General features: G+C 48.8%; 1 protein-coding gene across 1 annotated transcript in view; it reads left to right on the top strand.

Moving 5' to 3' along the window:
- GLUD1 (glutamate dehydrogenase 1) overlaps positions 1 to 7050 on the top strand; it is a 34094-nt gene extending 27044 nt beyond the window's left edge. The window contains exons 10-13 of the mRNA XM_025434310.3: positions 834 to 957; positions 1754 to 1845; positions 4997 to 5059; positions 5639 to 7050. Coding sequence (XP_025290095.1) covers positions 834 to 957; positions 1754 to 1845; positions 4997 to 5059; positions 5639 to 5758 — 399 coding nt within the window. The 3' untranslated portion in view covers positions 5759 to 7050. The remainder of the gene's footprint in view (positions 1 to 833; positions 958 to 1753; positions 1846 to 4996; positions 5060 to 5638) is intronic.
- The last annotated feature ends 6340 nt before the right edge of the window (positions 7051 to 13390 follow it).

Raw genomic sequence — 13390 nt, 5'->3', positions numbered from 1 at the left:
GAGAGAAAGAGATAATCATTAATTTCCCAAACTGTAGTAAATACTTCACCTTTATTTGCTTTTAAGAAAATACAGTAGAAGCATGGTTAGTGTAAAAAACCTGACAATTTTCACCTTGACCTGAACATTATTTTCCAACTTTAAGCTCTTTTTTGATTATGTATTTAGCCTGCTTAATAATCCAATTTTATAAATGTATATTGTGCTGGAAATATGAGTTCCAGTTAAACTCGGAAGCCTCTGTGTAATTTCTAACCTTATGCATTTCAAATGTCCCTTGCCTCTTTACTCCTATGAAGAATGTGTGCCTGGGTTATCGGTGGGCAAGCATGGGTTCTATACCAAGGATTATTTGCAAGTGGAAGTTAGTATGGATTTGTGATGCATTTAGAACTTTTGTTGAAAACATTTAAGAGATTCATTTCAACTGAAACAGACTGCCCCTAGATAGTAGGAAAAGGAATGCTGATCTTCTCGTAAGGGGCGCTGTGGACAATCCAGTTCTGTGGTTAGTGGGCAAGCAATTTTGTCTCAAGATTTTTTTGGTAGAGAAGCTGTAACCAAAATTGATCAAATACTTGTTAGTTAATAAAAAAAAAGTTATTATTTTTTTTTTTTCAAAATGGAAAAAAACTCAAGTGGATTGGAAAAGACATTTGTTAAATTTTTAAGTGTGAAATCCCTGATGCAATCTAAGATCTATTTGGGGAGTTTAAAGTATAATCTATTTGCCTTGATATAAAAATGGAGCTCTGATGTTCATTGAAAGCATTTATTAAAACCATGATTTTCTCATTTCTTTGGTGTCTTCCCTGTCACATTTTTGTGCCTAGGACCTCTACTTGAATGCTGGAGGAGTGACAGTGTCTTACTTTGAGTGGCTGAAGAATCTGAATCACGTCAGCTATGGCCGTTTGACCTTCAAATATGAAAGGGATTCTAACTACCACTTGCTCAGTGAGTTCCGATGACCTTGTCCAAAAAATCTGGGGGGCCAGCTAAAAGTCTGGAAGAAGCTTAACACTTCGAAAGGACTAGTTTCCTTTTTTAATCCCAGAGAATTTACTCTCAGAACAGAAAATTATATTATTCTGTCTTATGAGCCTGAGGACCAAAAGTATATTGAGTTTTTTCATGGATATTTAACTTACTAACTCTTTCAAATGTATTTGCATTCAGATGTTGGTTCTGTGCTGTAATGTTCTCTGAACATAATCTATAAATTAGTAAATAGAGTATCCTTTTAAGCCAGGCGCTCACTGGTACTCTTCCATTCCGATCTCTGGTTGCTCTTAGTGGAGGCCTTTCTAGTGTTCAAGAATTTTTGGAGTCTCCTGATGAGAATGTGGCTTTTCTTTGCCTAGAGTAGGCTCCAGAGTTAATGGGCCAATCTCGTCCCGCTGAAGTAAGGCCAGACCTCCAGCCGAGCTTCACTGAGCCCACTCTGAGAATCTGGGTGAAGTGTTCCATCCATTTCCGTTTCTTTTTCCCTCAGCATTTTCTTTTTCACAGAGCCAAGGAAAAACCCTGGTAATGGGTGTTATGGAAACAGAGCACTGACCTAAATTCACATTTATATAGGAATTTGGCAGAGTTCTAAATGATTAACCTGTTCACGGCATTAGTGTTGAAGGCTTCTAAACTCTGTGGTGGTTTCTGGGTCGTGGATATAGTTGGAGACTACTTTTGGTTCTACTTCATTTTTTTTTTTTCTACTAGCAGTATTTTAACTTCACCTCTCGGCTTTCTGCAGTGTCTGTTCAAGAGAGCTTGGAAAGGAAATTTGGAAAGCATGGTGGAACTATTCCCGTTGTGCCCACAGCAGAATTCCAAGACAGGATATCGGTGAGTGCGCTGTGGCGGGCTGCCCCCCCCCCCCCCCGCCCCACACACACACGCACATGTGCACGCGCCTGGTCCTTAGCCCCCGGCAGGTGGATGAGGGTCACAGGGGGTCAGCAGCTGGCGGTGATGATGGGACCCGTGTGTGCTCTGCACATGCCTTTCTCATTATTCTAAACGGAGTAGGATTTTAGTTTAAAATAATCGCTCTTCTGCTCTTGGTACTTCTGCAATACAGATGGCTCAACAGGTGATTCTAACCTAATTGTGAAGAATTACTGTGTATCCTAACTCTTAAGCTTCAGAGAAATGGAAAGAATTGAAAAGTAAATATTAGGAGAGCCTGGCTGGCTCAGTTGGAAGAACAGGCGACTCTTGATCCCTGAGTTGTGAGTTGGAGCTCCATGTTGGCAAAAGGGATCCCTTAAAAATAAAAAATAAATAAACTTAAAAAAAAAAAAAGAAAAGCTTTACAGAAACAAAGAAAACATTAAATTGAACTATATGAAGAATTGAAATTGCTTTGTGGACATGAACAGGAATGAAAGGAAGCAGGTAGAAAAGGTATCGGAGTGAGTTAGCTGACGGGACAGTAATAGTGCCCCTATGTCACAGAGATCATCTTCCTCGTAAATGGCAGAGACCTTAAATACAGATTAAGGTTTCTTTAATGTATTAAAGTAGCAAAAACCATAAATGGATGTTCTACTCACCGTGTCTGTGGTGAGACTGGACCTTTATTGCTGACGGGACGGACCGGCGCAGCTCTTGGGGAATGTGACGGGCTCTCAGTCCTGCCCGTGGATGCTGCCCTAATGTCCCCTCTGGGACCTCCTTCTGAAGGACCGGATGGCTCCGCGCGTGGTGCCGTCATGGGGACGTGTTCACTGTCAGGTTTTTAAATCAGGTTTGATTTCAGAGTCTACATACACCTGCAGGGAAATGGCTCAAGTATAATCAACCTGTCTCCGTGTGAAACGTCAGTCATGGGCAATGCCGTAGGCAGCACAGCGTTGGGGCCAGGGCATCCTTGGGTGCTAGCCGCTGCCCTGGTGAGCCGGCCTTCTGGGGCCCCCTGCGCCGGCCCGCCCCACCCCGCCCCTGGCCAAGCCCCCGGCGGGAGCCCAGGAAGAGGCCAACTTGCTCTACCCTCTGTAACCAGCGTTGGCCTTGTGTGTGGACCTCCCTGTTTCCAGATGCTCTACGTGCCTCAGAGGTCGGGCTTTGGGGCTGTCCTCACCCCTGACTTGCCGGCTGGCAGGGGGCCTAGCGTGTGGGTGTACAGCACAGGCTCTTTCCAGCACCTTCCCCTAGCTCCCCGTCTAGCTCCGTGCTCCCCAGGCTTGCCGTGGCCCTGCCAGGACCTGCGTCAATGACACCCCCGTGTGTCCCCGGTCCCCTCCTTGTCTAACGTAAACCATGGGCTCCATCATTAGCCCCTCCCTTGCCCTGTTGTGCCTCCACATGCCCCCCGCTAACACCTGAACCCTGACGACCCCAAGCGTGCCCCCATGCGCCTGTCCCCTACAACGGGCAGGAGGCCCTGCTGACTGCCCAGCCCCAACCCGAATCTCAGGTCCGCGGCCGGGCCAGCTCTCGCTTCTCCCTGTTTCACTTTCTCTCTGCCACCCCCGAGTACCTGCCTCGGGAGCTCTGGGCAGAGAAACCTCCACCCCGGCTCCCGGCGCCTGCACCGTCTCGTGTCCCAGAGCGGCTCTGGATGCCTCCATCTAAGCCCAGTGGCCTGTTTTCATGTCCCCAAAGTGTGCGGCTAGGGCTCCCCGTCCCTTCCGTCCCACCTCAGCAGTCGTTTCTGTCCTGTGCTCCGTGCGGCCTCAAAAACAGTGCAGGCCCTGGGGGCTCAGCTGGGCGTCTGCCTTCAGCTCAGGTCATGATGGCAGGGTCCTGGGATCGAGTCCTGCTTGGGCTCCCTGCTCAGCGGGGAGCCTGCTTCTCTTTCTCCCCCTGGGCTCCCCCCAACTTACGCTCCCTTGCTGTCTCTCAAACAAATAAGATCTCCAGGAAAAAAAAAAAAAAAACAGCCTCAATCCTGGTTCCCCTTCCCGACTTTTTCTTGTTTGTCTCCCTCATAGCAACGCCCTTAAGAGTCGTGCACCTGCGTGCAGTCCCTCCCCTCCGCTCCCCTCTGCTGACACCCCCACCCGGACCCCCGGCACCCTCCTGTCCTCTCCCGGCGCAGCACCTGTTCTCACAGCCGACGGCGCCTCCGGGATCCCTTTCTTTCGCCTCCTAAGACCCCACAGCCTCGGGCCTCTCCTTCCGCAGCCATTCCTTCCGTTCGCCCTCTGCGACTCCGTCACCTCTTCTCCAAGCCGCAGCCGCTGGATCACTTCGGGGTCTAATGACCTCCATCAGGCATGGGTGTTGGCCGTCTCCCCCACCGGGACACTGGTCCCTGAGGGCAGGACAATCCCTCTGCCCCCAGGCCTAGAGGAGCCCCTGGCCGGGCCCCACAAGTGTTCCATGAGGAGTGCATGAGTGGGAATCCATGCCCCACCCGGGAAACGTCTTGTTTCCTGTGACTTGATAGGACAGAACAGAGTCTGCCACGGGCACTCTTGATACAGGGGTGACAGGTGCGCGCCTCCCGACGTGACGCAAATGCTCGCAATGGAGGGCAGCTTGGACCCCCTTTGGTGGGTGACCCTGTTTTGAGTTTCCAGCCGGCGTGGCAGGATTCATAGCTGACGTGGGGCTGGAAACAACTGCCTAGAGGAGTCTGATGAAGCAAATGAATCATGGGAGGAGTAGTTGGCAGGCGAGCTTACTGTGGTCGAGGACCCTGGGTTGGAACAGCCCAGCTCTCGCAGCCGCCGCCTTTGACCGCGGCCAGCCCCGCTGGGTGGGGTGACGGGCACAGCGTGGGTAGCACTGCTGAGTGCGGAGCCCGGGAAGAGTAGGCCAGGCTCCTCTGCCCTGGGCCCACACCCCACCGTCCTGCGTGCGGCGTCCCCCCGGGATCCTCTTGGTGACTATTGGCGTCACGTGGAATGAAGAGTAAATGGTGGCCACACCGCCACCACTGAAGCCGCCGTCCAGGGGCCGCGGGGCAGGGCTGCGTGCCGACCTCAGTCCTTGCGCTCCCAGGTGAGCGTGTGTGCGTGGCCATGTTAACCGTCTGCTCCTCCCCTAGGGCGCCTCCGAGAAGGACATCGTGCACTCTGGCCTAGCTTACACCATGGAGCGCTCCGCCCGGGTAGGTGCCGGTGCCCCTGACGGGCAGGGTCTCCAGGGGCTTCATACACTTCCCTGCCGGGCCCGGGGTGAACCGGTAATTGCAGGTTGGGCCACTGTGAGGTTCGGCGGTTAGCACATGCCCCGCCACCGGCCGTCTGGGTCGCCCTGCAGGCTTCAGGAGGCTCCCTTGCCAGAGAACGAGCGTAGGCAAAGGGTGACTAGGTCCTTAATTCAGGACTTGAAACACAATTTGAGTCCAGTTTTCCTAATTTCTCGTTCAGATTCTGTGTGGCTTTAAGTTGAAATCGCGCAGGCAGACGTTATTGGTGGTGCTTGTTGTTCGGTCTTTTTAATGAGCTAGTAGTTGACACCCTAAATTCACCCTTTTAGAGTAGACAGTCTGCACGCCCAAGCACCCTCACAAGACTGCCTAGGCATGGGCACCCTGTCCTAGCATCCTTAGCTCTGTGGAATGCTCGCAGGGCCCAGCAGGGAGCTTGCTGCCTCTAGCAGCGTACCGAGCTCAAGGCAGGGGCGGCCTCCCCGGGGTGGGGCTGCTCGGCTCACGCCTGTGTCACTGTCTCCTCCTGCCTTCCAGCAAATCATGCGCACGGCCATGAAGTACAACCTGGGCTTGGATCTGAGAACGGCCGCCTACGTCAATGCCATTGAGAAGGTCTTCAAGGTCTACAATGAAGCTGGGGTGACCTTCACATAGACACCTGGCTGACCTCTTCACCGCCCTCTTCCCCCCTTCGTCTGCAGACCCTTCACAAGTTTACATGTAGCCACAGAAATCTCTCGCGCGTGCTCTCTCGACTTACTAGATAAATGGACATCACGCTCAACACATCAGTCCAAATCCGCCCCTTTGAGAAAAAGAAATTAAGGTTAGGGGATCATGTACCGGCCGACGAATATGGAACTAGAAACGACCTGTGCCACAGAGCCATTTGGGTATTTTTGCCTTTAAATGGAAGGTCTCTTCCCTCCAGCTGTGCTGCCTTGCTCCTCGGCTGCTCTGGGAAGGTGGGACCCCCAGGGCAGATCCTGGGGCCGGGAATGCACCTGTTGCCCAGCAGCAGCCAGTGGCTCACTGCCTCGGCTCTGGACGAGTCTGAGACCTGCGGTAGCTCTGACGCCTCTGAGCAGCAGGTGTGGGGCATTTTCAGAGGGTGGCATGGTCCTCAAGTGACTTACTGGTATTTTACATCAGCAAAATAACTCAGTTTTACAGATTGCAACAAAGATAAAAGCTGTTTCTCTTTATGCATTTTATTCTCTTAGAATAAAATAAGTACATGCTGCTGTAATAAAATTGCCTTTAATCACTTACCAAGCCTAACCTTGACTCGAGCAGTGAATGCCTATAAACATAATAAATGAAAAGAAGCTAGTATTTTTATAATATAAAACAGTATCATTTATAGCTTATCAGTCATGTATTGTTGTCCAGCAAAAAAATAAGTCCAATGGAGAGTTAAGTTATCTTCACACCTGCCAATGGTGGAGGCTATTTTTGTTAAGACTGTCAGAATTTACTAACCGCAGTTACGACGTAGAGTCCAAAGAGTGCAGTAACCTCCTTATCATGGTAATTAATTGTTCTCTTCTGAAGATCTGTGTTGTCTAATTGAACAATAATTCAGGTAGAGCGTCCCAGAAAAAACCACTTGGACTCCCGCTCTGGAGTCTAGCTGGCGGCTCCGAGCCCTGCCAGGGGCCCCGACTCGGCCTGCCTCGGCGTCCCCTGAGAGGCCTGAATTCTGCTCGCAGCTTCATTACCACTGGGCTGGAAACATCCTTGGGTTGAGTGTTTTGTTTGGGAGTTATTTCATGAGGGCCTTTTAAACAGTAGTGTCCCAATGAAGTACTAGATATTATTTATGTAAGAATGAGCTTTTTTTTTTTTTAAACAATATCCTTTCAAAATTTCTAACTACTTTGTAACTGCATGACTTAACCTGGTGATAAAAGCAGTTATTAAAAGTCTACCTTTTCCAAAGCTTATGCTTCCCGTGTTTCTGTGTTTTTATATTTGATAGTAACTCTTTTAGGAAATAATGAAACTAAGTCGGGTCTCTAAAGTTTTTGAAACGACTACCTGTGTAACATTTCTTCCCACAGTATTACGAGCCGTCCAGATTTTATTCTTGAATTCTTCTGTGTTTCATTCTGTTGAACAATATCGATGGCTCTTGGCAGAGGTTTTAGTACTGAAAGCTGACACGCTCAAGTAATTTTTAGTCTTTTTAAGTAGAGGAGCGTTTCATTGATTAGGGTTTTTAATTAATGACTTAGCCACAGCATGTAACCACTTTAGACGGACTGCTGACCGCTGTCAGCAGAACTAGATCCCAGACCTGACTACCAGTCACCTGGCTGCCAAGTCTGGGGCTCAGCTTTCAGCCGGACTCTGTTTTGTCCCAGTTCTGCCCAGAACATCTGCAGTACTGAGGCCTGAGTTAGGCAATAGGTAAACAAGACCCCCGGCACCAGGGACACGGAGGCCGTCCCCGCTGGTCTGTCCACTTGCACTCTGGGCAGAGGCTGAAGTAGGGGGAGGGGAACAATCCAGGGCTGGGCAGTGGGTTCAGGTCGCGTGAAAGGGGGATGATGGGTCTTCCTGGTGGCCCTCGGCTGACCTTAGGACTATTTATAGTGGTTTCTTAGAGGGAAGATCCACAGCGACATGTGTTGCTGGTGCTAATGTCAGAAGCCAGGATGGTGCCTGCTGGCTCCAGAAAGCCAGCAGACTGCCGGTGTCTGCTTGGTTTCTAGAGGTTTGGACCTGAAAATGCTGGTCAATTAGTCTCTCCGCTTCACTGAAATTGCCCAGCTTATTCTTTCTCATTCTTCTGAGAACTTGCGTAGAAGGCTCTAAAGGGAATTGCTTCCGAGGTAGCTGCACGTGGCCCCAGTTACACGCGCAGAATGCTCTGGAGTCTTTACTGCTGCCTCGAGCATCCCTGCTCTGGAATGTAGTCTAATTACCCCGATAGGTGAGGGTTAGGGAAGTGAGACGCAGAAGCTTCCTGTCTGGCAGGAATAGAAGCACTGCTTCTGGCAACTCCCTAGGATTGGGGACTTACTCTTTTAAGAAAACCTTACTTACTCTTTTAAGAAAACCTTAGCCTCTTAACTCCCTGGCTTTAAGTAAATTCGCTATTCCCCAAGGCCCCCGTAGACTTTCTTAGCCACGCTACGCATTCAAACAGCGCATGCGGATACCGCTACGGACCTTGCAGAGGGACCCCGTGAAAAAAAATTTTTTTTTGATTTGTTAACGATTTTTTTTTAATTTTTATTTATTTATGATAGTCACACAGGGAGAGAGAGAAAAAGGCAGAGACACAGGCAGAGGGAGAAGCAGGCTCCATGCACCGGGAGCCCAACGTGGGATTCGATCCCGGGTCTCCAGGATCGCGCCCTGGGCCAAAGGCAGGCGCCAAACCGCTGCGCCACCCAGGGATCCCTGTTAATGATTTTCTTTTTCACAAATAACTTTTATTGGCTTCTTTGGTTTTTTGTTTTGTTTTTTGTTTTTTTTTTGGCTTCTTTATTTTCAAAGCTCACACAGTGATTTAGTCCATCTCAACCTCTGTACTGTTGGTGGTGGGGGCCACATAGTTCCTTGTCGTGGGATCTGCTTTGTAGGATGTTTAGCAGCATCCCTGGCCTCTACCCATTAGAACCGATGGCATCTCTTGGATATGCCGATCAAAAATGTATTCACGTTGCCAAGTGTCCCCTGCGGGGTTCCCTGTTGAGAATTTCGAGTCTTACTGTGAACAGCAGCTTGTACCTCCAAATCTATACGCCCGGCTTCCCCCGGCTTCCACTCCGCAGGGGCAGCCACTTGAAACAACCTCAAATGTTTCATTTTCATTCTATTTAAATCCTTTTCCCGTTTTGTTTTGTTTTTTTTAATTGGGTTATCTTTTTGTGGTTGACTTCTAAGAGTTCTTTGTTATATTCTGGGTGTGACCCTTATCAGATAGGATTTGCAAATATTTTCTTTCATTCTGTTGATGTGTCTTCTCAATTTTTTGATGGTGTCCTTTAACACATATGTTGCTTTTTTTTTTGATGGAGTCAAATCCATTTATCTTTGGTTGCTGTGCTTTAGGTGTTAGAGCTAAGATGCCATCGCCCAACCCAAGGTTACACAGGTCTGATGAACAATAACAAACGTTTAAAGAAGAGTCACCACGACTCCTTTTCAAACTCTTCCGGAAGATGAAACACTTTATGAGGCCAGCATTCTGATACCAAAGCCAGACAGACCTCACAAAAAAAGGAAAACCATGCCAATATCCCTTACAATTGTGGACACAAGAATACCCAGCAAAACACTGACAAACTGAACCCAGCAGCTCACGACAGGTGTTACACATCACGACCAGGTGGGACTTAGCTCAGGAATGGAAGGGTGGCACCACGTAAGATAACAGTCGCACACTCCACTGATAGGATAGAGGGAAAGAAAAACCACCTAATCATCTCAATCGATGTGGGGAAAGCAATTGATAGACCTCTTCGTAACAAAGCATATGTGCTGTCCCAGAACAGGTGTCCACAGATACAAAAGGCCGATTCATGCTGCCGGGGGCTGGGGAGCGATTAGCTACGAGTGTGGGGTCTTTGCTGAGGCGGTGTAATAGGGAATTTTCGGTTTGGTTAGTTTTTTTAAAGATGTATCCATCTATTAGAGTGTATGCACCAGTGCGGGGAGGGGCAGGAGAGATGAGGATCCCAAGCAGACTCCCCACTGAGCACAAAGCGGTACACGGGGGTACACGGGGCTCGGTCCCACAAACCCCAAGATCACCACCCACGCCAACACCATGAGTCAGATGCTCAACCCACTGAGCCACTCTGGCGCCCCGAGGTGATAACGAAGTTTTTTTTTTTTTTTTTTTAAGATTTTATTTATTTATTCATGAGGCCCAAAGAGAGAGGCAGAGACACAGGCAGAGGGAGAAGCAGGCTCCCTGCAGGGAGCCCGACACGGGACTCGATCCTGGGTCTCCAGGATCACGCCCTGGGCCGAAGGCAGACACTCAACTGTTGAGCCACCCAGGCATCCTGATAACAAAGTTTTAAAACTAAGAGTGATGGTTGCACAACACTGTGAATACAGTATGTGCCACTGGACTGTGCTTTTTTTTTTTTTTTACCTTTTTTAAATTTAAATTCAATTTGCCAACATAACTGGACTGGACACTTTAAAACACTTAATTGTATGGTATGTAAATTTCACCTCAATTAAAAATAAATGAAGGAATTAAAAAAAAAAAAAACCCACTATCTCAGAGTTGAACTCCTGGAACCGTCCAGGGAGCCTTGTTGGCCAAAGTTTCTGGGGCGGTGTCCTGTAAGCGGAGTGGAGGCAGTGCTGCCATAAGCACAGTGTCCTGGGGAAGCTTGCACAGAGCGCTGCACAGGTCCGGGGGCTTGGGGGGGGGGGTGCGGCACCTGCTGGTGTTTGGATCTTTGCAACCCTGCTGCGGGTCGTGACCCTGGTGGGACAGGCCAAGGCCTGGGTCCACCATGTGTCCCTGATGACAGCAGGGTCGGCAGCAGGGAGCGGCGGTCCAATGGGTTAATCCGACTGTGGCCCTGTGAGGACAGACACCTGTGGGTGCTGGTCCACCGTCTCCCTGGGAACTTTGAGGAGGTGACCCTCCTGCCCATGGCCTCTGCGGTTTCTGATGAGAAGTCACCTGTGAATGTCATTGAGCCTCTCTCTCATGTGATGACTTACTTTTCTGTTTCAAGATTCTTCTCTGTCTTTGGATTTGAACAGTTTGATTAGGGCTATGCCTGGTGTGCAGTGTTTGCGTCTTCCTACTTGGAGTTCACTGAGCTTCGTGGAAGTATCGGGTTATTACATTTTCATCAAATTCGTTTTCAGCTGTTATTTCTTCAGTACTCGTCCTGCCTCTTTCTCTCCTCTCTCTCGAGGACCCCCATTGTGCACAGTGATGCACTCATCTCTAATCCTCTTTTTTTTTTGTTCATTTGTTTGGCTTTCCGTTCCTCAGGTTAGAGAACCTCATTTGACGTGTCTTCAAGTTCACGGATTCTTTCATGTGCCTGCTAAGGTCTGCTGCTGAGCGCTCTGATGAATGTTTTATTTCAGTTGTACTTTCAACTCTAGAATATCTATTTCATTCTTTTCTATAGTTTCTATACCTATTTGGTATTGGTCTTACACTTTTAATTCTGGAGATGTGCTTTCCTTTAGCTCTTTGAACATGTTTAAAACAATTGATTAAAAGTCTTTGGTAAGTCCAATATTTTGGACAGTTTCCATTTTTCCCCCTCAAATGTGCCATAATGTCTTGCCTTGCATATCTTTTTCTTCCTGAAAACTAGACATACTAAGTGATGTAATGTGGCAACCCTGAAATCAGATTCCACTGCCCTCCCCGCAGATATCTTGTTGGTGTTTGTTGTTGAGTGTTAGTTTAGTGACTTTCCTGAACTAGTTCTGTAGTCTGCTTTCTTTGTTGTGTTTTGCCATTGAAGGTTCTATCCAGATAGCTTCATGGTTAGCTAATGATTGGACAGAGATTTCTTTTTTTTAAGATTTTATTTATTTATTCATGAGAGACACAGAGAGAGGCAGAGACACAGGCAGAGGGAGAAGCAGGTTCCCTGCAGGAGCCCGACGTGGGACTCGATCCCGGGAATCCGGGATCACAACCTGAGCCAAAGGCAGATGCTAAACCACTGAGACCCCAGGGATCCCTGTTTATTTTTAATTGGTTTTACATAAATGCTCCTGGGATTGCCGTACACTTTTGGTTAAGAATTCTGAAAAGAGTTGATTCTGACTATATTTTTGCCAGTTTTCTCATTACTTTTATGGAGGAGAGAATTTTTGGAGGGACCCACTTCACCAACTTCTCACTATCTATTGCTTTTTATAAACATACCTTTAGATAGAGCTTGTCTGAGGCTGATGTCATACCACTCGGTGCACAACACGCACAGTGAAGAGAAAATGACAGAAGCACTTATTCTAGAACAGCACGCTACAAGGTGAAGTTAAGGAACCGTGGGCAGTGCTTCTCCAGCCCCCTGTGGCAAAGGACCGATTTGTTTGTTAATCTAATGCATCAGCATTAGGCATGTGATCCTGCTTCCTGTGACTAGTTCACATACAACTTGCCATGCAAGTTCGACAACCAGAGCTGGTTTTTACCTTGTTCAACAAGCACCATCTGCTGATCACACTCCTGGAGGGCCAGGCAATGTCCCTTTTTTAAAAAAAGATTGTATTTACTTATTCATGAGAGACACACACACAGAGAGAGAGAGAGAGAGAGAGAGAGAGAGAGGCAGAGACACAGGCAGAGGGAGAAGCAGGCTCCATGCTGGGAGCCCGATGCGGGATTCGATCCCGGGATGCTCCACCGCTGAGCCACCCAGGCATTCCTCAGTGTAGAAGTTTCTAAATGCTCTGTTCTTCACTCATCCTGTCACCAAGTGGTAAATAATGTTTCAAACCAATAAACTCTGAGTAGCAAGCTCTTCAGCAGCAAACGACCTTGACTAAGCCAGTGTGTGCCCCCTCAACAACATTTTAAAATCTGTGTGTGTCATGTCGGCTTTCTCTTAAATTCAAGCATCATGACCTGTCATGTAAGGGAGGAAGCTCCTTCTGCTCCCACGGACACAGACATGAAATTCTCAGTACGTCTGCTGTGTACATGCTACCAATTTTCTTCTCTTTTTCCACGAGTATGACCTTGCTTTACAGAAACCAACCCTTCCTACATACGTATGTCATAGCTTCTAATTTACCTTCCCTCGTTCTCCGTGACAGTCGTGGGAATGCCACTTCACATACACGTGCAACAGTCATTAACCAATCCCCACTGGTGGCCATCTGGGCAGGGTCCCGCTCTTCAAGCTGGGATATGGTTTCCAATACACTAGAAGTCCGCATGTCGGCACTCACTATGCGCCAAGCCCACTAAGCAGAGCCAAGCCCACCGTCCAGGTGAGTCCGCCGGGCGTGTGAGGGCGTTGCCAACGCTCGCTATTAGCTCCAGGCCGCGGTGATCCGGGTGTCCCCCACTAGGCCTATCTGTGCACGCCGGCAGGACAGTCTCAGTAAGGGGAATTCTCCAGTTTACACTGCCTCCCACGATTCCCTCCCTCCCCTCCCTCCCTCTCCCTCCCCCTCTCCCCCTTTCCCTCCCTCCTGCTCCCCCTCCCTCTCTCTCTAGCTAGGATTAGACTGGGGAATTCAAAAGTCGTCAGGGCCCAAAGCAAGGTGCGAAGGCCAGATGTAGCTGTGGCGGCACAGGCTCCACGCCAGGACGCTAGATGTTCC

This window comes from Canis lupus, chromosome 4 (assembly GCF_003254725.2).
Source record: "Canis lupus dingo isolate Sandy chromosome 4, ASM325472v2, whole genome shotgun sequence".
Lineage (NCBI taxonomy): Eukaryota > Metazoa > Chordata > Mammalia > Carnivora > Canidae > Canis > Canis lupus.
The sequence above is the reverse complement of the archived record's forward strand: the minus strand, read 5'-3'. Positions and strand labels throughout refer to the sequence as shown.